At 43.5% G+C, this 26185-nt stretch overlaps 1 protein-coding gene across 1 annotated transcript in view; it reads left to right on the top strand.

The window, feature by feature from the left end:
• The window catches only part of LOC144792834 (CD5 antigen-like), a 380767-nt gene that overhangs the window by 238778 nt on the left and 115804 nt on the right, over positions 1–26185 (top strand). Inside the window, exon 5 of the mRNA XM_078668030.1 lies at positions 15286–15606. Within this exon, the coding sequence (XP_078524156.1) occupies positions 15286–15606 (321 nt within the window). The remainder of the gene's footprint in view (positions 1–15285; positions 15607–26185) is intronic.

The following is a 26185-nucleotide window of genomic DNA, read 5'->3' as shown; positions in this document are numbered from 1 at the left end:
CAGAGTTACTACAAATGTATGATGATGAGGCATTATCTTATGTCGATGACATCTATCTCACAGACGATGACCTGGAGACACACTTGAAAAGAGTGAACACCATCATACTTGGGTTCGCATCTGAAGGGTACAAATTCAACTTTAAAAAGTCATGAATTGCCCACCTAACTGTCCTGTTTTTAGGATATGAATTATCAAGTGAAGGCAAAAGCCTAGCAGACAACTTCTTAGAGAAGTGTACAGTGCTCCAAGCTCCAAAAACGCTGAAAAACTTACAATCCATACTAGGTTTCCTGAATTTCAGAAGAACTTACATTCTAAATTATGCAGAGAGGGTTAAACCTCTCTACGAATTAATAAAACCTGATTTCAAACCAATTATTTGGACTCAGAAACACAGAAATTTTACGATCATTACAAACAGACATGTTAACTAAAACAAAACTGCAAACACGCGCAAACGAACGCAAACTTGTAATCCGAGTCATCCCGGGAAGATGCGGATTTACATACCTGACCTCTAATGAGAGAGAAACGGTACCAATAGCTTACAAATCACACTTGTACACACAAGCTGAAATGAAATTCAGTTCTACTGAAAAAATTCTGACTTCGGTTCAAACTGCTGTAGCAAAAGAAAGAGCACTCGCACAAGGTAAACGTATAATAATCGTTACACCAGTACCTGCCCTAGAAGCAGTAACAAGAGCAAGTATTCTGAATGCTAAAGCCTTACATCCGAGATGGATACAATGGGTTAATACTCTTGCTGCATCAGACGTAGTATACGAATTTGATCCTAACTTAAAAACACAAGAATTTCTCCAATACGAATATGAATGTCCTCTGCCGACCGAAATCCTGCCTCTCGAACATTACGGCTGTATAATATGTACAGACGGTTCGGCACAACCCACAGTTGGGGGTAAACAAGCATATTGTACTGCGTGCGCGATTGTTAAAGGTCGTTGGCATGAAGGACAATTTAGACCATTGGTCACTAAAACTCAATCACTCGGAGACTGTACAGCTCAGCGAGCTGAACTACAGGCTTTTAAGATGGCGCTCGAAAATACCGATCACGAATTCCCCACCCTAATAGTGTGCGATTCATATTATTGTGTCCAGTCTTACAATGAATACTTGCAGAACTGGGTTCAAACCAGTTTCAAAGATGCAAAAGGTGGCACAATAAAGCATAAAATGCTCTGGGAACAAGTAGTTCTTTTACAGAAAGAACTACAAAAGACTCACATGATACATACACTGAGTCATCAGCGTGATGGCGTTCACGTTGCAGGGAATTCATTGGCTGATGAGGCTGCAAAGGCGGCTGTGCAAATGGCTTCCATAGCTGCCACCACCCGGTCAAAAATAAAATAGACAGCGAAATAATGCAAGCTGTCAGTGCTTCAGTAAAAGACAGTAGTAAGACACTCCCAAAAGGCTTTCCAGTAAAGTACTTATACAAAACTGATGCGAATAATGTTCCTTTTGCTGTAATCCCTGGAGTGGGGGATAGAGCAATTCCAAACATGGAACACAGATTAGGACTAATTTTAGCTGCACATGAAGGGCTTGCTTCTGCACATGCTGGTATTTCCGCCACAGTATCGTTATTAAAACAGAGATATTGGTGGCCACGCATGAGAAAACAGACTAGAAACTATGTTCTAGAATGTGAAATATGCCAAAGAATGAAAGTATCAACAGTGAAACGACCAGCACAGACGCCCCTTCTAATCTCAGATAAACCATTAGCATGTGTTTACCTGGACCACTGTGGTCCCTTACAAAGGGATGGCAACTATAAATATATCATGGTCACAGTGGATTCCTGCACGAGATTCATTTGGATGTGGCCCCAGCGCTTGGCTGACGCCAGAACTGTTATAAAAGATTTGCGAGTCTTTATCGGCACATACGCAATTGGCATGCTACATTCTGACCAGGGTCCTGCATTTAGCTCTCGAGCTTACAAGGAGACCATGGCCAGCATGGGCATTGCATTGCGGTACTCTAGTCCATTCCATCCCGAGGGAAATGCGGTAGTGGAGAGAAAAAACCGGGACATAAAGCAATCTATAACAGCGAGGGTATTAGGTTCGGGTGACGGGTGGGTCAAACATCTAATAAGTGTCCAACGTAGTCTTAATAATCTGCCAAGAAATTCTCTGGGTGGAATCACTCCGTATGAACTTTTGTTAGGTACAAGAATGATAATCGAAGACCTCGATTGTCAGACTTCAGTGGTGAAACAAAAAACTTTTGATATCAAAGATCGTTTGGCAGTTTTACAGGACTTAAATGAAACAAGAAGAAGTCTAAGTAACACAAAGCAAAATCCAACGGCACCTGAAGAAAAACCACCTGTCCCAGCAAGACCTGTCTGGATTCCAAAGATTGGGGATCTGGTCAGAGAAAATATCGCGGTGAAGAATGAATTTGGGCCTTCTTACAGAAAAGCAGTACCTGTCTTAGCAATCAGCGGAACAAGATCAGTAGTACTACCGCCCCTTGCTGGTAAAAAGGAGAACAGAGTTGTGTCAATCGACCTGGTAAAACCACAATCATGTGGCCAATAATAAGTAGTAGGCCCAGTGGACTCCCAAGAAGTAGCAGAATACCAAACCTTGCTACAATCCAAGAGGTTCAAACTGAGAGTCTAATCACTTTTGAGAAACCTGCAGTGAATATAGAAGGACTATGCAACAAAGCCATAGAACTTGTGCCTCTTGAAACCCAAATTGCAACAGTTCGTCAAGAAACACCTGTCTACAATGAAGTAGCCTCTGACCATACAAATCCAAAGATTAATGAAAATCCGGAAGCTATTCCAACAATTGACAGAACTCCATCTGGCTACTTCATCAATTTCGATTACTTTTCTGATGATCCAAGTGAACATGAGGACAAGCCAGCAAACAAAACTTTCAAAATCAAAACTACAGAACTCTTTCATCAACTTGGAGAAACATATCTGAATTCACCATGGATTGAATTGTGGAATGTGTTAGGTGTACTTTTCCTCCTACTTTGGCTCATTTTGGTTTTAAGCTTGGGAAAATTTATTGATGGAAAATATAGTACAATGGACACAGCAAATCAGAACATCAACTTGGTTCTAAAACCTCACAGATCTTCTCACATCGAAAAAAGAGAACTATCATCAGTGAACTTCACAGCCATTCCTATACCTGGTGGTGTAGCATGGGACACAACTGATTACGAAATCTATGGCCCGGTTGAACTCTTGAAATATCTACATCAGTTCAAGGTTTCTTTAAGTGACTTTGAATCACCTAGTACTTTCTCTGATGATTGGGACTTAGAAAATACTAATAATATGGTGTCAGATTTAGAAATGTCAGCAAAATTTACAGAACATGATTATTTACGAGGTTCATCAAATTATGAAGAAATGTATTGCTTTAATCATTATGGGCATCACTATTTGCATAAATCTGCTAATCCAAGACATGTTTTTACTTATAATCAATGGGAACATTGTCAGACACCGCCTAAAGGCAGTTCAAAAACATTTTATGAAAAATTCCCATACTTCTCAGGGTTCAATAACTCAGATCCGGAAACGTTTTATTTTAAAATTATGAATAAGACAGGAATGAAAAACATCTTGACAAATACCAAACTGATTTATTCTGAAAAATGTTATGAAAAAATGTCTACATTTGGTTTTGATTTTTGGAAAAACAACATTGAGACAAAAATTGTCTGGGGTACAAAAGAAAGGCAGGTACAGGGTTTAGAATCATTATTCAGAGCCTGCATGATCCCAGAACAGATAATATTCCTGAATGACACCATTCAACAAACAACCTGTCTTGGCCTAGCCAAGATAAAGGACTTAACCGCATGCGTGCGGCGGCTTTTTTCGCGCTGTGCGGCTTTTTTTAAAAAGCCGGGTTACATGACGAGCTGAGCTCGTCATGAGCATGCGAGCGGCACAACTCATGACGAGCTCAGCTCGTCATGAGCACGGAAGGGGTTAAACAAACCGTCTATTCCTAAACCCATACCTGATAGTAATAGCACTACAGATGTGGAGATAGACGTATCCCATATTCTACAACAAACCTGAACTAATCCTGATTGGAAAAAATGGTTGATCTGGCCCACAGACACTAATAACTGTCAAGATAAATTCCTGAACAAAACACAGGGGTTCAAACAGAAAAGGCCAGACCCAAGATATTCCCAGAGACAACATCCAGGGATAATAACAACATACAGTGTAGGAAAACTATGCCTTGAGTGGCTACAGAAATCCACACTACCTGAAATTAAGCAACACTTGACTTTGCTTAAAGAAGGTGCTGACTTGTGAGATTTCTTATTGGGACCTCGCAAACAGCGTCAAAAACGTTTCATATACGCCGGTATATACACTGCTTACAACGAAGCGTGGAAAGTAACGCAAATTGAAACTGCTGAAAAAATACGAGAAATTGATCGTATTAATTTGGAAAAATCACTGTCTGTAGTGTACAATGGGTTAACGACTGTCCTCCAGAATATATTCACTGGACAGCATTGTATCATCTGCTATTGATATAATAGAACAGGATATGCTAATGTTACAACTTGGCCAATCCCAATTACGTTCTATTGTACAGTTAGGCTGGACGTTACAAAACCTCCGTTCAGGCTACTTGCCATGGCGTCTAATCAACACAACGTCATTATTTTCTATCCTTAACCTTACAGATAAACAAATCTCTTTGGCACAAAAAGGAGCAGACTATACGGTACTGAGCATTGAAAAACTAGAAAGATTACCATTGACAATGTCAGAAAGACCAGTCATTGAATGGATAATACATGAAACCATTACAATTCCGATAACGACTTTTCAGTTTCAATACTGCCATAAGTATATACCAGCGGGCCTGTATGAAAGGTTGGGTAAAGGATACATCAAGTCAACGTGGAATTTGCCATATACACCTAGATGTTATAGTGAAGGGAAAAAAGAGGTATTTCTTAGTGGTAACAACTGTAAAAATTCACTAAGCGGTACACTTCTGTGTCAAGGTATTAACTTGCATAGAGCCTGCGAAGGTTCATCAAATAACCTTTCATGTCACCTGCACGGCACCCTTGCTACACAGATAGAGCCTTTTTTCAGACAACTTTCCAACTGCAGCTACGTTATAATAAGTGACCACAGCTGTTGTGGCATGGTGCCAGGAACGGCCTATCTCGTGAGCATTACTTCCCGGGTCATTTGTTGTATGCAAGTATTGTATCCAAGCAGCAAACCAGACAAGGAGGCAGCAATATGGCCTTCTCTGAATATCTCTTCTATTCGAATTGATACTTTAAGCAGAATGAAGTCTATTCTTTTACAAACAACTGTGCCTTTAACCTCATCTAGAGAAACGTATGATCTGCAAGTTGCAAGGACAGCGGCAGGGATACATACACTATTATCGACAAATTGCCCCATGCATTTCATGGAAGACACGATCCTAGCTATGCGATACCGAGAACGGATCACTAAAGTCCTCGGCTTGGCCCGGCTAAGGGATCTGAATACTACCTGGTTTCTTTCATTCAGACCAATCTGGCAAGATTGCATCTTACCTGTTCTACGATGCCTGCTTTGCGGAGAAGAATGCGTGTAGGACATCTGTCTCACACTTCCATCAGCAGTACCTATGGATATCGATACTTTGCTTGGTTCGGTAACGGCTCATGCAACGTGTTGCCCCCAGCGGCTACCTATTCTGATGACGGCATTCGTTGAGACTTCACTATTACGATTAGGTGGCGGTGAAGTACGAGATGAAAGCGGCACACAGGTACAACCTTCTGTGACCATTGCTGATCTAGACATCGATGATGGCAATGAATCTCACATATGCACTATTTCTGCTTTTTCAAACTTGGTCGAACTTTCACCTACTGTTGTAGACAAATTTTTCACCAGCCTATCTGATTTAATGTTCTCTCCAAACAATGAGAATAGCTTTTGAAAACACGAGCACACAGCCTTCCCTGAACTCTGAATTTGGCCTTCAATGTGATAAACAGAACTTCTAAAAACACTGGAACTATTTTTTCCCCTGAAAGCGAAATAATTTTTTCCGGTTTCCAAAATATTTACCTTTTTGGCACATAATACTCTGCTTAAAGTAGAACTATTCTTAGAGCACAAGATTTCTATTTTTAGAATATCTAGAGACAATATTTTGACTTAGCCTCTAGCACATGTACAGTCTTGTATAAATATTTGATTAAATGGTCTCGACCTTTTCTTCTGTATTAAGCGCCATTTCATAAATGTACATTTAGCAATTCATTCAGCCAAAATTTCAATGTACTATATATGCATTATCTGAATGATACCACTGCTTGAAAACGTACAGTATAATACTCATTTTTCATGTATAAACCATTTCAAATGCAGTTTTTTGTATTTTGGGGTGGGCTGGAAAACACATGCATCGTTATATGTTTAAATTGCTTAGTATTTAGTAATGATGGATAATATAGGTGGAGTGGGTGTTGTGAACGTATCTAAGACCCTATTTAGATATTCCCGATTTATGCCCTTATGTGGTTATAGCAAATCATATCCTTATAAAGGCATAAGAATCATATCCATATTTAGTCATAGCCAATGCAGTCCAAATACGGCAAGGCTACTCCCATAGACTCCTTGAAAGTACAACGCATTCTTTAAACATACCAAGCCTCCAGCAGCCAGGGAATTCCCCCTGCTTCTGCTTTGATTTGTCCAAGAACTCCAGGAGTCCTGAAAGAACTGCAAGTACTTAGTGACGTCTTATGTCCAACGTTACGTCAAACTCGGCACCTTCCAGGTATAAATATACCAGCATCTGCCTTAGCAAACACACGGTGGTTTGGAGCAGATCGGCAATCTATTTGCCCGGCGCCCTGCTGATGCGAGTGCCGAAGGAAGCCGACCCTCCCATTGACGCACTGAAAAAGACGCTGTCTTTTCTCCTGCCGAGAAATCCAGCTCCAGTGTTCCCCTGTCACCCTCGTGGGTTGCTGGGTGATCGAGTCCTGAGAGAGAGATACAAGACCTCCTTCATTCTATAACCAAGGTAGGGAGCTGATTAGACCCGTAGAGAATTCTTGATTCAGATTCTTGGCAAAAACTATCTTAACTAAAAATACAACTCATTTACTCCGTCCCATGTACTAGGCGTAGGTTAGGTACACCGGGGTAGGAGTATTTTAGAAGCACCAGTTGAATACGTTTAGTCAACTTTTATCATTGTATGTATTTTATCTGTTTTAAGTATCTTATGGCTTAGAAACCATATAAATGCTTTTACAGTATTATTTCATAATGCTTCTTTTACTGTACGCACTTTACTTTATGACAAGTATTGCAATTGTAGCTATTCACTTCTCTTGCATGAGAAAGAAGACTGCTCAATAAATAACCACTTTTATTGAAAACGCCCGTCTCTCTATTTCTCTGCATTCCTGGTGAAACTAAGCATACACGATTGACTGAGTGAAATAGCTATCTATTGTTTCCGCGACTCTGTAGATATACTCCTTGTTCTAGGGGAGCAAAGTTGTCATGTTTATGCGGTTGCCAGAAACGAATCCCTTCTTGTCTATTCAGGAAAGTTAACACCTTTTTGTTTACTTGAGAAAGTTTCTAATGACCTCTGAGCTAGCTGGCATTCATAAATAAGTCTAACATATTCAAAAGAGACCTAGTCGACCTCAGTCCTACGTCTAAACTATCGTTTATGTTATTCCAATTAGCAGAGCCTATTGGGAATATAGGAACTACACTACAAAGTTTCATAAAAAGTAAAACATTTCAGGGATACCCTGTCCCATCTAAGGTGGGGCAACTTTGATTGATTTGGCATTACCAGGGATAGAGTACAAAGAAGGCCCCATATAAACTCTGCGTTGAGGGTGTAGACTTGAGCACTGAATACATGCTGAGAGGGTTAAAGGAGGCACTGTGGCCATGTCAGCATTGGGGCCGCCCCCTGCTCTGGTGGAGCAGCTGTGTGAGTATAAAAGGGGTAGGCCCTTAAGAACTCAGGACCTGGGTCCATAGAACAGTACAAAGTAGAGTTGGTCCGAGTTGTAAAGTTTGTAATAGCATATAGTACACAAAATATTTAGTTGAACACACAATCCACAACTTAGAAGTGATTTACTGGAGGTAAGGTTATTTACAAAATTAAACTATTCAAATTCAGTTTGATTGGCATTTATTCATGCAAAGTCTTAATCAAATTGCAGCCAATAATCCATCTTGTAAAAAGTAAACATTACAATGTAATTGTGAAATCATTACATTCAATTCTAGAATCAAGTGCTCTCGGTGAAGAAGGGAGGGGTGAGTGAAAAGTGAGAGGGACAGGGTAAAGGTGTAGTGACATCTTCATAACATCATGTTACAGTTGTAAAAACCTTTACAATCAAATTAATGACGGTACAGATGTCGACCGTTCTTTTGATGCTCTCCCTACCTTCCTGATGAAGACCCCAACATGAGGCTTGAACCAACCCTTTAGCGTAATCAGGGGTCGAAACGTAGAACTACGCCTTTTCTCCACACACCATAGGTCCTAAATATGAGATTGTTTCTCACTCTCTATGTGTGATGTATTTTGGGAACCTTTGCTCATTAATTTGATTGTAAAGGTTTGAAGCACTTGATTCTAGAATTGAATGTAATGATTTCACAATTACATTGTAATTTTTACTTTTTACAAGATGGATTATTGGCTGCAATTTGATTAAGACTTTGCATGAATAAATGCCAATCAAACTGAATTTGAATAGTTTAATTTTGTAAATAACCTTACCTCCAGTAAATCACTTCTAAGTTGTGGATTGTGTGTTCAACTAAATATTTTGTGTACTATATTGTAGTATTCACTGTATTGTGCCTCCCAGGCACCTGTAGTTAGAACTCCTGAGCTTGTTTGTTCCATGGCTTTGTAGTAGAATGTTCGCCTCTGGCAGTTGATAGCTTTGCCTGCCCCTTGTCGCTGTGCTTCTCCTAAGCTGAATAAACCTAGTCTACAAGCTATCCTGTTGTCCTGTCAACTTCATTACTACAAATTTGTTGGCGACGATGCTGCTTGGGAGAAGGTAAAAGAACCTGCCTTACCTCGTTTCTCCTCGTATTCCTGTGAAGAGTGCACTGTGGATCGAGTGTACACGAAGAGCAACTGTTTCGACTCTCTAACGAAGACTATTGGCAAGATAAGTGATCCGCTTCTATTTTTCTGCGCGTATTTCATTAATTGAAGGCTCATAAATCAATTTAAATTCCTGATGAAGCTGTAACGTCATTTCCAGCGCGAGCGCCTGGTTGTCTGCGTGCCACACGCTACGTCACTGGTGTCAGCGCGAGGCTCTGTTCCTGTGCACATCGCTTCGTTACCAACACAACCAGCTGACGCGCGCTCCTCAAGCCACACGCTTCGTTGCCAACGCAACCACCTGACACGCGCTCCTCCAGCCAGTCGCGTCTCCCAGACAACGATGCCTCATTGCGCGCTTCTGAGCCTGTTCGCGCTTTGCCCGAGTGAAAGCTTGCCCGTGTGAAGTATTTTGAGAGCGGTCTTCTTTAGCCACATTCTGGCACCAAAAAAAACACCTAAACATAAGGAAAAGAGTGATTAAATCTACGGAGACGTGGACATTGCATTGGGAACAGTATAATTTCACGTCGGTGCCATCTAGTGGCCAATAAAATTACTACATGGTCCTTTTTCAAAAGTGTGAAGGAAAATCCATAATTGTTTTGCATACTCAATTTCTTTTGCACAGCGACAGAGTTTGTAAAGGGGAAAATCTCGAATTTTTGCCAGTATGCAATCTGTTTCACCTCCTCCTCCTTTTCTCGAGACCCCAGGCAATCCTCCAATAATTTGGAGAAAATGGTTTGATGCCTTTGAGACTTATTTGGGGGCTATAGGCGCGTCTAGATATCGCGCAGAAAGGAAGAAGTGTCTTCTACTGCATTCTTTGGGCTTCGAGGGAAGAGAAATCTTCAAACATTTACCTCCCTTAGTAAGAAACAACGCTGAAGAGGATGTAGATGAATATACAGAGACAAGATTAAGGCTTGAGTTGCGTTTTGATGTCAAGCCAAGTCTTGTCGTAATAAGACACAAATTCTTCAAAAGAGAACAACTACCTGGGGAGGATGTTGAGACGTATGTTTCTTGTCTAAGACAACTAAGTGCTGAATGCGAATTTGAGGGTTTTAGAGAGCAATTAATCAGAGATCAATATGTCTGTAAGTGCTCTGATAAGTCTATTCAGCAGAAACTTCTAACTTTGGGCAATCCTACACTTGAAGAGACTATTCGTATGGCCAAGAGTATAGAACTGTCAAAAAAAGAAGTAAAGGAACTTGAAAAGAAATGTGATGAGGGAGTTTCCATCGTCAGAACCAAGGAGAACAAGGACAGTAAAGTGGCTGTTAGTCAACGTTTTGATAGAAACAACGCTCCTGGTTCACAGCGTTTTGAGAGAAATGCTTTTTCTAGAAGTGACATTTGTTACAGATGTGGGAATCCTTCTCACAATAAAAATAACAAGTTTTGCCCTGCCAGGAACTCTACCTGTCGGAACTGTGGAAAGTTTGGCCATTTCGCAAAAATTTGCCAAGTCTCAAGACAGGGAAATTCCATTTTCAGTAACAAGTCCCAGAGTCTGAGTACTGTCAACACAATTGGTAATGTCTCAGAGTCCTATGGAAATACTGGTGATGACTCTGACTCTATGAATGGCATCCAGGACGACCTTAGAGACATGGTTGTAGTAGTACGGGATGATGGTGTCATTATTGGAGACCCCTCTGATTGTGTTGATCCTCTTGAAGACTTTGGTGTGGGTGACAAGATAGTTACCTTATTAGTAGACTCTGGGGCTAGAGTAACTATGATTACACAAGAATTGTTTGATGTAACTTGGCCTGAAAGGAACCTCCTACCACCTGACAGGACTCCTGTTTCTTATGAAGGGCGTAGGATAGCTCTTCTGGGTTTTTTTGAAGACATTATTCAGTTCAGGGGTAGGAGGATCTTTGGAAAAGTATACGTCTCATTGAAGGGCCTTAACATTTTGGGGTGGTTCCACCAGGGATTGTTTAAGATGATCCTTAGACCCGGTTCTAAAGAACAGATCAGTATTGAGGAATCTTATGACAATGTAGAGAGTTTAGCTGTAATTGTTTCAAGTGACTATATTGAAAGATTAATTTCTAAATTCCCTACTGTCTTCGGGAATAGCCTTGGGATCATTAAAGGTTTCAACCATGAGATTAGAGTAAAGGATGGTGCTATCCCCATAAAACATAAGGTGAGGAGTGTTCCTTTCAGCGTGAGGGATGATTTGGAAAAGGAGTTGATGGGTTTATGCAGGAAAGGAGTCATAGAACCCATTGAGTCGTCCCTGTGGTTGTCTCCTCTTGTTGTCGCCAGAAAAAGGAATGGGGATTTGCGCGTCTGTGTGGACTTGCGCAGTCTCAATAAAAACATCTGGATTGATTCACACCCCTTACCAAAAATCACAGATTTGTTGTCCCGTACCAGAGGAGCAAGGTGGTTCACAAAGCTGGATCTGGCCTCCGCTTACCACCAGGTGGTGTTGAGCCAATCTTCTAAGCATCTGACTGCGTTTGTCTCACCCTTTGGCAGTTTTCAATACTGCAGGATGCCGTTTGGCCTTGCGTCAGCGGCTGCAGTTTTCCAAAGGTTGATGAGTCAGATGTTTAGGGACACTCCTGGAGTAATTGTTTTCCAGGATGATGTTTTGATTTTTGGCGAGAACAAGGCGGATCATGACTTTTCTTTGAATCAGGTCCTGGAAATCATGCAAGAAAAGGGAATTGTATTGAAGAGGGAGAAATGTGTTTTCTTGAAAGAAAAGATGGAGTTTCTGGGGCACGTTGTTTCACATGAAGGTGTGGAACCACGTCCTGGCTTGGTGAAAGCCATTGTTAATGCTCCTCCACCTGTTGACAAATCTGGTTTAAAGTCTTTCATTGGTCTCAGTGAATTTTACTCCAGGTTTATCAAAGACTATGCGTCAAAAGTTCAGCCCTTGACTAACATGTTAAAAAAAAATGTGCCTTTTGTTTGGGATAAAAATTGTCAAGAAATTTTCAAGTGGATCAAATTACAGCTAGTTGGGGACAGTATTCTCAAACCTTTTGATCCCAACAAAGAATGTGTTGTGACTGTGGATGCGAGTGGGTTTGGACTTGGGGCTGTTCTCACTCAGAGGAATGGGCAAGTTGACAATACCATTGCATTTGCCTCAAGGGTACTGCGTGGAGCAGAGGTTAACTTCTCCGTTATTGAGAAGGAGCTCTTGGCTTGCTGGTGGGCGGTCAGGAAGTTTAATCCTTATCTTTGGGGTAGTCATTTCACGATTCGCACTGATCATAGTCCCCTAGTCTCTATTTTGTCCGGGGAAAAGATTAAGGAGCATACTCCTAGGATTGCTAGGCTGTCCACAAAGCTTCTGCAGTATGACTTTGAGGTTGTTTATCTGCCAGGCTCGAAGAATGTCAGAGCCGACTATTTTTCTCGTTTTCCTTTAACTGATAATGATTCCGAGGTTGAAAAGGAAGACGATCTTGAGGATTGTTTTGTTGCGGCTTTGGATCTTGAAGGTATGTGTGCAATCAGTGAGGTTGAGTGGAAGAGGGAGTTATTGAAGGATGTGGTTCTCCTTCAGGTTGTCAATTATCTGAAGTCTGGGTGGCCCGAAGAAAAGAATGTTTCTGGTCTTTTCCAAACTTTTGTCAAGATTGCCGATGAACTCACTGTTGAAGATGGCATTCTCATGCGGTGTGGTAGGCTTATTCCCCCTGAGAGCTTGCGGAAGCGGCTGGTGGATGGTGCACATGAAGGACATTTAGGGAAGACTTTCACCAAACGTAGGTTGAGAGATGTGTTTTGGTGGCCGCAGATGGACGTTTGTGTTGATTCTCTGGTTGACAATTGTGTCATTTGCAAGTCCTCGGACAAAAGTCACAAGGTTAGGTCTCCCCCTCTGGAGCCCGTTCAATTTCCAGAAAGGGCGTGGGAAAAAATTGGGGTTGATCTTGTTGGTCCTTTTTATCTTTTACCCCCTTGTTCCCGTTTTGCCATTGTTGCCATTGATTACTACTCCAAATGGCCGGAAATTCGTTTCATCAGTGAACCCTCCTCTGCCAGTGTTATTTCCTTTTTGAAAGACATTTTCTTGAGAGAGGGGTTTCCTTCAGTTGTCATGACTGACAATGGTGTCCAATTTGTCAGTTGTGAATTTGAATCTTTCCTTAAACAAGGTGGTGTGACTCATAAAAAAAGTTCTCTTTACCACCCCCAGGCCAATGGCCTTGTTGAGAGGATGAACCGTGTTCTCAACAACTGTGTCCAGTGGGCCATTGCCAGCAAGTGTGTGGTTGAGAATGCTGTGCGTTCCATGTTATGGTTTTACCGCACTACAGCTCATTCTTCTACCGGGGTTTCCCCCTTTGAGCTCCTGAGGGGTAGGAAACCTTCTACCAAGATTTGTCCGGGCTGGATGTCGAAATGGGTGAAAATGAATGTAATGGATGGTATTGATGATTTTGTCAGAGACAATGTGTCTGAAGCTCAAAAGAAGCAGAAGACTTATTTTGATGAACGGAAGAGATCTGCTCCCCATGATATTTGTGCTGGTGATGTGGTTCGTATTAAGAATCCTGTTCATGTCACCAAGGGTAGGAGCAAATTTTCTCAGCCACTTGTGGTTGATAAGGTCTGCGGAAATGCTGTACGTGTAAATAATAAGGATTGGTGGAACATCTGTAAGATTGTGAAAGTTGGTAGTGATGATGCTTTCACGTGTGTTCCTCAGCCCAATCCCAGCTCTGTTTTAAACGACAAACGTTTCAGTACTGTTGATATTAACGGAAATGGCAGAAATGATGATGATGCTTTTGTACCAGGACCTCGCAGGAGTCATAGAGTGTGTAAGATTCCTGCCAGGTTCAGATAACCTTTTGCTTCTGTCTTTCCTCTTCACTTCCAGTTGTGTTTTCTCTTTTCTTTTTCTACCCGTCTAATTTTCTGGTTTTTCTTTTCTTTTCTTTTCTTTTCTTTCCTCTTCTTTTCTTTTCCTTTCTTCACCACTTCTCCAGTTACGAATGGTTCTTCTTTTGTTTTACAGAAAAGAGGATAATGTAGTATTCACTGTATTGTGCCTCCCAGGCACCTGTAGTTAGAACTCCTGAGCTTGTTTGTTCCATGGCTTTGTAGTAGAATGTTCGCCTCTGGCAGTTGATAGCTTTGCCTGCCCCTTGTCGCTGTGCTTCTCCTAAGCTGAATAAACCTAGTCTACAAGCTATCCTGTTGTCCTGTCAACTTCATTACTACATATATGCTATTACAAACTTTACAACTCGGACCAACTCTACTGGTGGAGCAGCTGGCTGCCCAGTTCTCCCTGCCAGGCAGGCACAGCACTCTAGATAAGGTGGGTGGTTCACCTCTTGTGATGGCAGAGGGGATCTCTACGATCTCAGCAGGGCTCTTACACCCCATTGCACGAACATCACTCAACCCACCCTCTAAACCCTCGTGAATCTGTCATTTCTGAGTTTATTTGAGGCCACCAGATACACTCAATTTCACATTCTGAGCTGGATTTTAATTATTCACCTAGAGCTACTGGCAGGTCTGATGAGGGAGAGAGGGAGGTGCTTTTCATATTTGTATGGGAGGTGATCAGTATGGGGGTTCATCAAGAAGAGTTTCCTCAAAAGGACACATATTTTGTGCTTTCTATGGCTGTGTCAAGTATTGGTCACCGGGTCAGTCAACCGAGTCATCATCATAAACTATCCCAAATGTTAATATACTCAACCTGAAGTTGGCTGGGTAGCCTGGAAGAGATCAGAGTTGATTAAGAGCACTAGCTTTTGAGTGTGATCTGGTAGCACACATGCCACAGTAAAGTCCACATTTGTAAAGCGCACAATCACCCGTAAGGGTCTCTAGGCGCTGGGGGCCGTCGGGAAGATTAAGCGAGCTATTGCCCAGAGTCACATGGTGCTGGGCTAACCTGCCGCCGGAGCCGGGGATCGAACCGTGGTCCCCAGATTCCAGCGTCAGTCGCCCTGGCCGCGGCGCCACACCTCTCACAAGGAGATAACAATGGGGGCCCATGGATATTCAAACGATTTGACGACAATTGCTCTCACACATTAGATTCCTTTGCAATCAATCTAACCTGTTCTTTCTGGTCCTTTGCTCACAGGGGTAGCTGATACTATCCGGTTGGTGAATTCTGGTGATGCCTGCCGCGGGAGGGTGGAGATCAAACACGAGAATCGCTGGGGGACGGTCTGTGATAGAGAATGGGACAAGAAGGATGCTGAGGTGGTCTGTAGACAACTCAACTGTGGATCAGCATCCAGTGCAGAAACAAGAAATGAAATATTTCTAAATGGCGTCTTCCCCGTGTGGATGAGTGACGTAAAGTGTACAGGAGCAGAAAAGTCTCTCTTCGATTGTCCACGCGCTTCCTGGGGACTCAACAGCTGCCCGTGGAGGAGCGATGGTGGAGTGCAGTGCAGAGGTAAGAGAAGCCAACAGTAATCCTTCAACTCCTTTGAAAAGTCACAAACTAATTAAAAAAGTAGAGTTGGATTAATGAAAAAATGCCAAGTCATAACAACAACGCATTACTATTGAAAATCATAAGTAAAATGGATGAAATAAGAAAATATTCATCTTACTTGATGCAGAAAAGTAATTTGGCAAACTGGATTGGATTTATTAGAAGCTGGAGAGTCCAGCGATGTCCTTCAGAGATTGCGAAGTCTTTGAAGGAAACGAAAGCGTAAGGAGAACTAGTGCAACAACCCTATATGCAGATAACTTACATCCAGCATCAGACCCTGTCACTTCTGTTCATTCAGTATGTGCGGGTTATAAGGTAAAGACGGGTCCATCTCAAGGCACAACCAAGAGTTGGAACAGATTAGTTTTTTCTTTTCAAACTTAGATTGTTTTCTTTATTCTATATTGAAAGCAACAGCAGGCTCTAGGCATGTTTTTGATACAATAACTCAATCAATGTCATGAGAAAGGAAATATAAAGATGCTGCTGAAGACATCATGGAAGAAAGAAGCGTTAATTCAAAGTAAGTAACCAATACATGTGTTATTTCATCCATACTCTGTGTCATGGAGGCATTCTATGGGACTTGCAGTGGTTTTTCCCACGCAGCACCCACAGATTTTTACTTAATGATGTTATCCCCGGGCAGCGCCAAAACTTTAAACCTCCCCAGAGCAGGCATAATGAAGAGAAATATAGTTTGCATTCTGCAGCACATATCAAAAGATGAAAATGCCTCTCAGAACTGTTTGTGTGCAGGGAGGTGCTGGGAGGCATATTCCTCTTTCTATGTGTCCTGCATTCTGCAACACACATAAAAAGAGGGGGAGCACCCACATAATGCCCAAGGAATGCCAACTCAGGGCTGAGTAATACAATGCAGCGATTTATGCTGTTCCACTACTCCTGATTTTTTTGAGCAACTCAGAGCCCCACAAAGTGGCTTTGAATTGCTTTAAAAAAACTGACTTAGAGGTTTGCGTCACACATGTGCAACGGAGTGATGAAACTCTTCAGACACTCAACCCCAGTCACAGATCTGCGTTGAATCCATCAACATTCTTTAACTCACTCCGCCACCTCAGTTCAGACCCAGCTATATGCAAATCATCCTTGACTCTGTGCCTCATGGGAACAGTCCAGACCAAACTGCCAAGCCAGGTCTTCCCTGAACCGTAAACAAGCATCCTGGGACCGTTTTCGGGTACATGTAAAGAACTTGGGGGCATATCTACAAGGCCCCGCGATAAATATCACTAATTGCGCTTAGCGCGATTGAAGTTATCACCCGCTATCGCTGGATATTATCGCTGAGGTAGCGCGTTATCAACAATAGCTATCTCCAAAGCGATAAAATATCAAGTGATAGCAGCGAAATGCTGCACCATCGCTGGTAATCCAGCGATAACATTTCAGCGATAGGGTAGTCCTTGTTGATATGCCTTGGGTGATTCAGCATGATAATCCATCCCCCATAGGGCAATATGGGTAAATCAGCAATTATTCTGGCATAAGGAACCAGCGTTAATCGGCTCTTTGTGCGACGTTCACAGTCGCAACGCGGGAATGGGGCATCCTTGTTGATATCGCGAAGCCACATTATCGATGTTCTGATATGTAGTGAATGTCAGGAACGCCTACCTGTCATGCAGCACTGTGGCACTTACTGGAGGTACCTGGTGGGCTAGTTGGACCCTAGGGTCCCTCAGGATTCAAGGGGACTTAATAACCCAACTTATAACACACCGCGGGGTGCGTTTGCACAGTGGTGTGGGAAGGGGGCGGGCCCTGAAGTGACATGTGTGCAAACAAGCCCTGAGGCCAGGCCTCTTTTTACATCTCTCTGCAACGCAGGCCTCTGGCGCTTACTGGAGGTACCTGGTGGGCTTGTTGGCCCCCAGAGGGCCCTTAGGATTGAAGGGGAATTAATTCCCCAACTTAAAACGCCCCGTAGCACGTTTTAGGAGGTAGTTTTAATCCCCCTGCCTTATTATGTACTAGTGCCTTTCAGACGAGGTCATGCTAATCACAGGGGTACCCCAACGCATGTGTTCCTAGTGTATGTAGGTGTTTTCACTTTATTCTAAGTGTCTTTGAGCATAGCACTGGCCCTAGGCCTGGTTAGTCAGAGTCAGTTACAACCAGTACCCGTCTGAAAAAGTTGTGGGTACAGGATGATTTTGCAGCAAGGCCTCTTTCTGCTCCTCTGTGGGTTCTTTCTGCACATGTCTTGCTTCTTCCTGCACTTTTCTTCGTCTTTGTGGACTTCTGTTGCTTCTTTCTGCATTTCTTTTGCTTCTTTCTATGTGTTTTTTCTACTTTCTTCACATGTCCTACCTCTGTAGGCATAGTTAGAAGCTAGCATTTAAAAAACCTTTAAAAAACATAGCTTTCACGCACGTTATAGTTAGAAATTAGCATTTACAAAACCTTTGAAATTCACAGAAAAAAACATCGTTTTCAGGCATGTTATAGTTAGAAATTAGCATTTAAAAAAACTTAGAAATTCACTGAAAAAAACATAGGTTTTAGGGAAAGGTATAATTAGTTGGATATTTCACTTGTACAAAACCAGAGAAATTCTCCCGTAATAGTTAGTTCAGCTGACTATAACTCGCACCCCTGCAATGCATTGCTGATGACGTCACATATTACATCACTCATGACACGGTCAGTGACATCACTGATGAAATCTCAAATGGCATCACTGATGACATCATCCAGTGACTGTGTGTTTCTGTAAAGTTTAAATATGTTTAATGTAAATAGGGAAAGGTGTATTGAAGAATGTGTGGGTGTATAAGTGTCTGAATGGATGATTTAGTAGGTGCGTGACTGACTCTATAAGTGAGTGATTAAACATATCTTACTGACTGCATGGGTAAGTGACTAAACTGTGTGAATGTCTGTATCCATCTGTCTGTTGGTGTGTAAACGGCTGCATGGGTTTGCGACTAGCTGCATGAGTGTGTATATGGGTCATTGATTTGTTGTCTGAGTATCTGTATGGGTGCCTGAGTGTTTGTGTGGGTGGGGTGTGTGTGACTCTGTGCATAGATGTGTGAGTGGATGTTTCACTGAGTGCATGTTTTCAAGAGTCCATCTGTGATGGACTGTACGGGTGAGTGAGTGTGTGTATGGGTGTGTTAGTGAGTGAATGGATATCTCAGTGGTACATGTTTGAGTAACTACATATGTGAAAAGCAGTATATATGTATTTTGGAGTACATAAAGGGCTAGAAGTGAGAGTGGTGATTGTGGCTGTATCATTGCATGAGTGTGTGCTTGTATCATTGATTGTATAAGAGCGTAAGAATGTGCTATTATTTGTATGAGTAATTGAGCTGGTGTGCGTAGAACTGTATAGGTGAGTAAATGGCAGTGCGATTAATTATTTGCATGACTGACTAGGTGTGTGAGTACCTTTATGGATGAGTGGTGGTGTGTGAGTGTCTATATAGGAATATGAGTGCATATGATAGTCCTGTACTGAGTGACCATAAGTATGAGTGACTGTACAGGTGAGTGAGTAGATGTGTGTGTAAACCTAAGAATCAGTGAGTAGATATGTAGTTATTGGTGTTGGAGTGTCTATGGTTTTGAATAACCCTGGGCGTGGTTTGCGAAGTACGCGTAGCTACGCGAAGTGCACTTCGCACTACGCGAGCTATGCGTAGCACTAGGCGAACTGCGTAGTAGCATGCTCGCACTGTGCAAGATGCCTTTTTCAATGATTGCACAGTCCGGACAAGCATCCGGCACTGTGCAATCATCGAAAACGGCACCTTGCACAGTACGAGCTGTAGATTTCTACACGAGCAGCAGCTTTCTCAATGCGGACTGGTAGTTTCTCATCGCTAGCTGTCGCGAGCATATGCGACCACTCGCAATGAGAATCCTGATCTCCCCATGTTGAGAACTTCGCCGGGAGGTTTATTTTCCACGCTCACGTTCGGCAACTTGATGTTGCTCATCGCGAACGAGGAAAAAGTCTCGCCAGGACGTCATTTTGCTTGCTCGCGGTCGCCAACTTAACGTTGAGGACTGCGAGCAAGCAAAAACTGACCGCTGTACTACGCTACGCTATGCATGTTTGGACTGTGGTACGTGCAGTTCGCGCAACTTCACAAACTACACGAGCATAGCGTAGTGCTTTGCCCAGGGTTAGTTTTTAATATGGGACCATGTAGTTATAACATTGATGGCTAGTGATACGACATGGTACTGTGGGCAGTCACATTAGTTTTTTAATTTGTCATGAATTATGAAATTTATTTGGTATCAAATGTGTAGCACGCTTTTTTAAAAAAAACAAGGTTTTTTCTTATTCTGTCGTCAGTCAGTTATGGATGTGGGCGTTGTCGTTGCATGTTTACATGATCAAATGAATTTAATGAACTATTGGGAGTATAAATATATCTTTGAAAGTATTGATATAAACTGTTGATTTTGTAAATATAAATAATGTATATTACGACTGATTAGAGTTTGTAAATAGATTTGTAAAATGCCCGAAGCTATTACTGATACAAATGTTTCAGTTATTTCAATGTATCTCTTCCATGTCTATGAGAAGTGGGAGGGTAACTATAGTAACTGACTGACGTCATTAGGGGGCGGTGACGAACCCATGAGATGAAACAATGGGGGGGTGTATATATTTTCATTTATTTGCACTTTTTAAGTTGTTGTGAGCAAGGCGGTTGTCCCGCCGAAACGCGTAAGCAGTCGTCGTCGAGGTGAATAAATTCCTCTTTGTTGAATCCCACGGTGTCAGCGCCTATTTCGTTGTAATAGCAAAGGTTTGGATTTCATATACATATATATTCACTGAAAAAACCATGGGTTATAGACCATGTATAGTTAGGAATTAGCATTTACAAAACCTTATTTTACTCACACAAAACCATTGAAATTCCATATATAGTTAGTTGCACTAACTATATATCGCGCACCCGCAATCCACTGCTGATGATGTCACATATTACATCATTCATGACATGGTCAGTGACATCACTGATGACATCACTGATGACATCTCAAATGACATCACTGATGACATCACTGATTACATCATCCAGTGACTGTGTGTTTCTGTAAAGTTTAAATATGTTTTACATATTGAAGAATGAGTAGATGTAGAAGTGTCTGGATGAAGGATTTAGTAGGTGCGTGACTGACTGTATGAGTGAGTGATTAAATGTGTCTCACTGAATGCATGGGTTAGTGACTAAACTGTCTTAATTTGTGCATCATTATGTCTGTTGCTCTGTAAACTGCTGCATGTGTTGATCAGTAGCTATATGAGTAACTATATGGGTTATTGATTGATTGTCCAAGTATTTGTATGGGAGACTGAGTGTGTGTGTGGCTGGCTGGGAGATGTGTGACTCTGTGCAGATCAATGTGTTCTTGTATCAATGATTGTATAAGAGAGTAAGTATGTGTTAGTATATGTTTGAAAATGTAAGGTACTCTATGTTTAACTGTATAGATTAGAAAATGGAAGTGTGATTGATTCTTTACAGGACTGACTAGGTGTGTGAGTAACTCCATGGATGAGTGGCAGAGTGTAAGTGTCTGTATAGGTGTATGAGTGCATATGATAGTGTTGTAAAGATGAGTGATTGTATGTATGAATGATTGTATGGGTGAATGAGTGAATGTGTGTGTAGACGTAGGAATCAGTGAGTGCGTATGTAGTAACTAGTATTGGTGGGTCAATGGTTTAAAAAATTATATTCTGTATTTAACACTAGGTGTAACAGAGGTTATATTAAAGTGTGAGGAGATGCATTGTATTGTCACATGAATGATATCATCAGTGATGTGACCATTGATGTCAAATGAGATGTCATCAGTGATGTCATTTGAGATGTCATCAGTGATGTCATTTGAGATGTTATCAGTGATGTCATTTGAGATGTCATTTGAGATGTCATCAGTGATGTCATCAGTGATGTCATTTGAGATGTCATCAGTGATGTCATCAGTGATGTCACTGACCATGTCATGAATGATGTAATATGTGACATCATCAGCAGTGGATTGCGGGTGCGCGATATATAGTTAGTGCAACTAACTATATATGGAATTTCAATGGTTTTGTGTGAGTAAAATAAGGTTTTGTAAATGCTAATTCCTAACTATATATGGTCTATAACCCATGGTTTTTTCAGTGAATTTTCAAGGTTTTGTAAATGCTAATTCCTAACTATATATGGTCTATAACCTATGTTTTTTTCAGTGAATTTCAATGTTTTTTATTAGCAAATATCAAAAGCTTTAAAATGTCAAGTACGTGGTAGGTAAAAACATTTTCGTGTTTATGCACGCTGATGTGCTTTGAACGCTGCCCCCCCCCCTCTTTTCTTTTAGGAGTATTCTCTCTTTGCAGATAGTGAAGGGTAGGTAACGCAGGCCTTTGCCCCCGTTGTAATCCGTCGTGCCTGCTTCCCTCTCCATTTGATTGATTGTTATCCAAGCATTTACTGTTTTGGAATTGCTTCTCTTTGGTTCATTCTCTATTTACAAACAAGCACAGAGTCGCAATACTCTGTTTAGTCTTTGCAGATAGTGAAAAATCGTTAGAAAAAACAAAAGGAATCAAGCAAAATCAGTAGGCCACTAATGGGATCTCTTTTTGACCTCGCTAAAATAGAAACATTAGGAACAACCCCTCATGAGAAATATGAAACTAGTGAGAGGAACCGAGCTCGACGCCATGATGGCTGCAAGACAGCTCGGCTCCACCGCCCACCCCGCCCAAAAATAACGACAAACCCTATGCAAATATTATAAATATATACAACACACCAGAAAAGTAACAGGGTAAAACGTTTTATTAAATAACTATTTACATGGCAGCCTGCTGCAACATCGATCCAAATACATGCCGCCGTTCCCGGGATTTCTCCCCGACTACTCTGCGGCCTACGAGATGGAGAGGCCGGGGCGTTGACTAGGCGGGTCCTCCGGCCGCAACCACAGTGCCAACGATCGCTGCTGACGGAGGGGAGCCTTGCCGGTGAGACCACTGATCTGAAGAACCGCTGCCTGCGGTGCCTCCCTGAGCCGCTTGACGGAGGCCCCCGAGGGGCGGTGTGGTGGCGCGGACTCGGAGGGGGTGCTTGGCTCCTGCCCCCTCCCTAAGTCTTGTTGCCTTGGTGTGGCCTGAGATCGCCCCCGACATAGGCGGCCGGCTCCCGGGGTCCGGCGGAACTTTTTGCCTTTTGGTGACTCTTCCATTCTGGACCTTGTCCCACAATCCGTTTGACCTGAAGACACGTCCTGCGGCGCCCTGGTCCGACCATCACATATACCTGCGCCAGGAGACGGCGTGGGGTGCACTGGAAGGGAGAGGCGGCGCGAACGAGCCTCCCCCACCTCCCCAGGTGGAGGTTTCTCAGCTGCACCCCAGCGCTTCACTCGGCCACCTGAATTGCGCCCGCTCTTGCGGCACAGTACGTCGCTCGGCCACCTGAGTTTCGCCTGCTCTTGCTATTACAGCGTCTCACCCGCCATCCGGCTGAATTGCACCCACTCTTGTGGTACAGCGACAGGCGGCTGCCACGGAGCTCACGAAATGGCGGTCGGCTCCACAGACTTGGGCCTGGCCTGCAAGGATGGCTCTGGGCAACCCTGGAACTCGGACGCTTGACTGCTAGGGCATGGGCCCCATTCCCAAAAGCATCCCCTCAGCCTTGAAGATTCTACAAGAGTCACCGGGGCCCCCGACTCCCGCAGACTTCCAGTGGGGAGCGACTGCCATGATTGCTCGCGGAATGGCCACGACGTAGCCACGGGGTGCTCTCATGCTGACGCCAGCTTCAGTCTGAAACATCCAGAAACACTGTAGACTACCAATTCGATCAGTTCCGGTGGAGCCCCAACGTGACCCGGTAGAGAAGAACTTGCCCTTCCCTCTTTGACTGATGGTTCTTGTTGCCTGTCCCTTCTGTTGTCATTTAACGGAACTTTTTGGACTGCTGAAAGGGGTTCTGTTCTGACCGCTGGTTGGTGGAGACATTTTGACTATATTCTGGACCTGCCTGGCCTCGCCCAAAATGGCGTTGGTATAAATGAGACTCGCAACTCCTTGATGTGTACTGGTTGCTCAGCCTTGATATCACAAGATATGTATGCAGTTTTGGAGCACATGGCGGGCGGGGACGGGTACTGATTGAACATTTGCACATCCCTATTGATATTAAGTTCTGATGTATTATTCATTACTGTACTATTGAAAGTTCGAATTAACGTTACTCATGGTACTTACCCGCACATGTATATCTAGATAATTTCATTGTAACTGGTCCTGTCGTACTTTCATTATAAAATTAACGTCCACCGATTCCGCAACTGTTAGACACCTTAATTCCTGCAACCTAATGGCCCGCCCGTTACGTTTTTCTACAGTGTAAAGGTCCCCTCATCATATACGATTCCAGTTTGCTCCGTGGCCGGCCCACGTGGTTGTAGGCCCGAATTTGTATACTGACATTTTTGCAAAAAAAAAAGTTTTCGAAGGAAGTATAGAATCTGCGTCATAACAATCGTCTAGGTTGTTAGGATTTTAGAATAATGGCTGTTATTCCCAAACAATAGAAGACAGATAATGCAGCCCCTTTGCCTGAATTTTGGATTGATTGAAATTTGTATCCGTCACACCTGCCCTTTTTCCAGAATTGTTAGAAAATGGTCGACCGTAGCATAAGGTATCTGCCGAATTTAAGGTGTGGTATTTTGTCCCATAAAATAAGACTAATTGAGAAACAAATACACGAAGAGGGAACTCGAATTTAGGGACAAACAAAATGAAACATTTTTTGGCATCATAAGAAGGGGAGGATATGTTACACAGAAAAATAATGCGAAAGGGATAGCCAAGATCTGTTGTATCACACGTTCCTGCAGCTAGTCTGATACATGGTAAGTAGAAGCTTTTTCGTGTTTGCGCGCGCTGACATCCTCTGAATGCTGTATCCCCCCCTTTCTTTTCTCCTCTGTAGGTTACATCGGAGTTCCGACTGAAGAATGGAGTGGACATGGACCGCACTGTGCTCCATGTAGGGAAAGACATAGACAAGCGCTGTGAGATATTGCATGGAGTGCAGACCATCACTGTGAACGTGAAAAATTGTATGGTGTGACTGAGCGTACATGCCCTGATTGTATGGTATGAATGTGTATGTATTCCATATGCCCGGCCGATAAACGTTCTGCTTGCGCAACTGTCGCGTTAGAAAACAACATCGTGACGCGTCGCGTAACCGCGACATATCGCGTTGTCGCGTAATGCGTCATATGACGAGCCGCGTTAGCGCACCCGGAAGTGCTCCGGTGCACGAGGCGCGAAGCGCAGCTTCCCGGAAGCGATCCGAGGCGCGGAGCGCGTAACGTAAGCATAACAGGTCATGTGACTTCCTAATAAAACTTTTCATTGGTTCATTTCACTTTTGGGTTCCTAATGATGTAAGGCTAGGTCATGTGACCTAAAAATAACACTTTTCATTGGTTTAGAACTATTTTTTGTCCCAAATTATGAAAACTCCTCCTTGTTTCCTCACTCTGACTTTCATCTTTGTGAGAGGAAGACCTTTTTTCATCACTTAGCAATGGCAAGTGTTGTAGCTTCAGCTGGTGCATCCCCACCACCACCACCACCACCTCCTAGGAAGAGAGTACCACCTCCTCAAGTGGTAGTTGAGCAAGAGGTGCCCCCCCCACCTTCTTGTTGCCTGATTCAGCCAGCTCAATCGATCGAGCATGAGACTCTGTTGTGATCTGAAGAACCGCTGCCTGCGGTGCCTCCCAGAACCGCTTGACGGAGGCCCCCGAGGGGCGGTGTGGTGGCGCGGACTGGGAGGGGGCGCTTGGCTCCTGCCCCCTCCCCAAGTATCGCTCGGCCAGCTGAGTTGCGCCCACTCTTGCGGCCTACGACATGGAGAGGCCGGGGCGTTGACTAGGCGGGGCCTCCGGCCACAACCACAGCGCCAACGATCGCTGCTGACGGAGGGGAGCCACTGATCTGAAGAACCGCTGCCTGCGGTGCCTCCCTGAACCGCTTGACGGAGGCCCCCGAGGGGCGGTGTGGTGGCGCGGACTGGGAGGGGGCGCTTGGCTCCTGCCCCCTCCCCAAGTCTCGCTCGGCCAGCTGAGTTCCGCCCACTCTTGCGGCACAGTGCCTCACTCGGCCGGTTGAGTTTCGCCTACTCTTGCGGCTACAGCGTCTCACCCGCCATCCAGCTGAGTTGCGCCCACTCTTGCGGCCTACGACATGGAGAGGCCGGGGCGTTGACTAGGCGGGGCCTCCGGCCGCAAACACAGCGCCAACGATCGCTGCTGACGGAGGGGAGCCTTGCCGGTGAGAGCCACTGATCTGAAGAACCGCTGCCTGCGGTGCCTCCCTGAACCGCTTGACGGAGGCCCCCGAGGGGCGGTGTGGTGGCGCGGACTGGGAGGGGGCGCTTGGCTCCTGCCCCCTCCCCAAGTCTCGTTCGGCCAGCTGAGTTCCGCCCGCTCTTGGGGCACA

The sequence above is a fragment of the Lissotriton helveticus genome, chromosome 11 (assembly GCF_964261635.1).
Source record: "Lissotriton helveticus chromosome 11, aLisHel1.1, whole genome shotgun sequence".
Classification (NCBI taxonomy): domain Eukaryota; kingdom Metazoa; phylum Chordata; class Amphibia; order Caudata; family Salamandridae; genus Lissotriton; species Lissotriton helveticus.
This window is presented reverse-complemented; position numbering and strand designations above follow the sequence as displayed.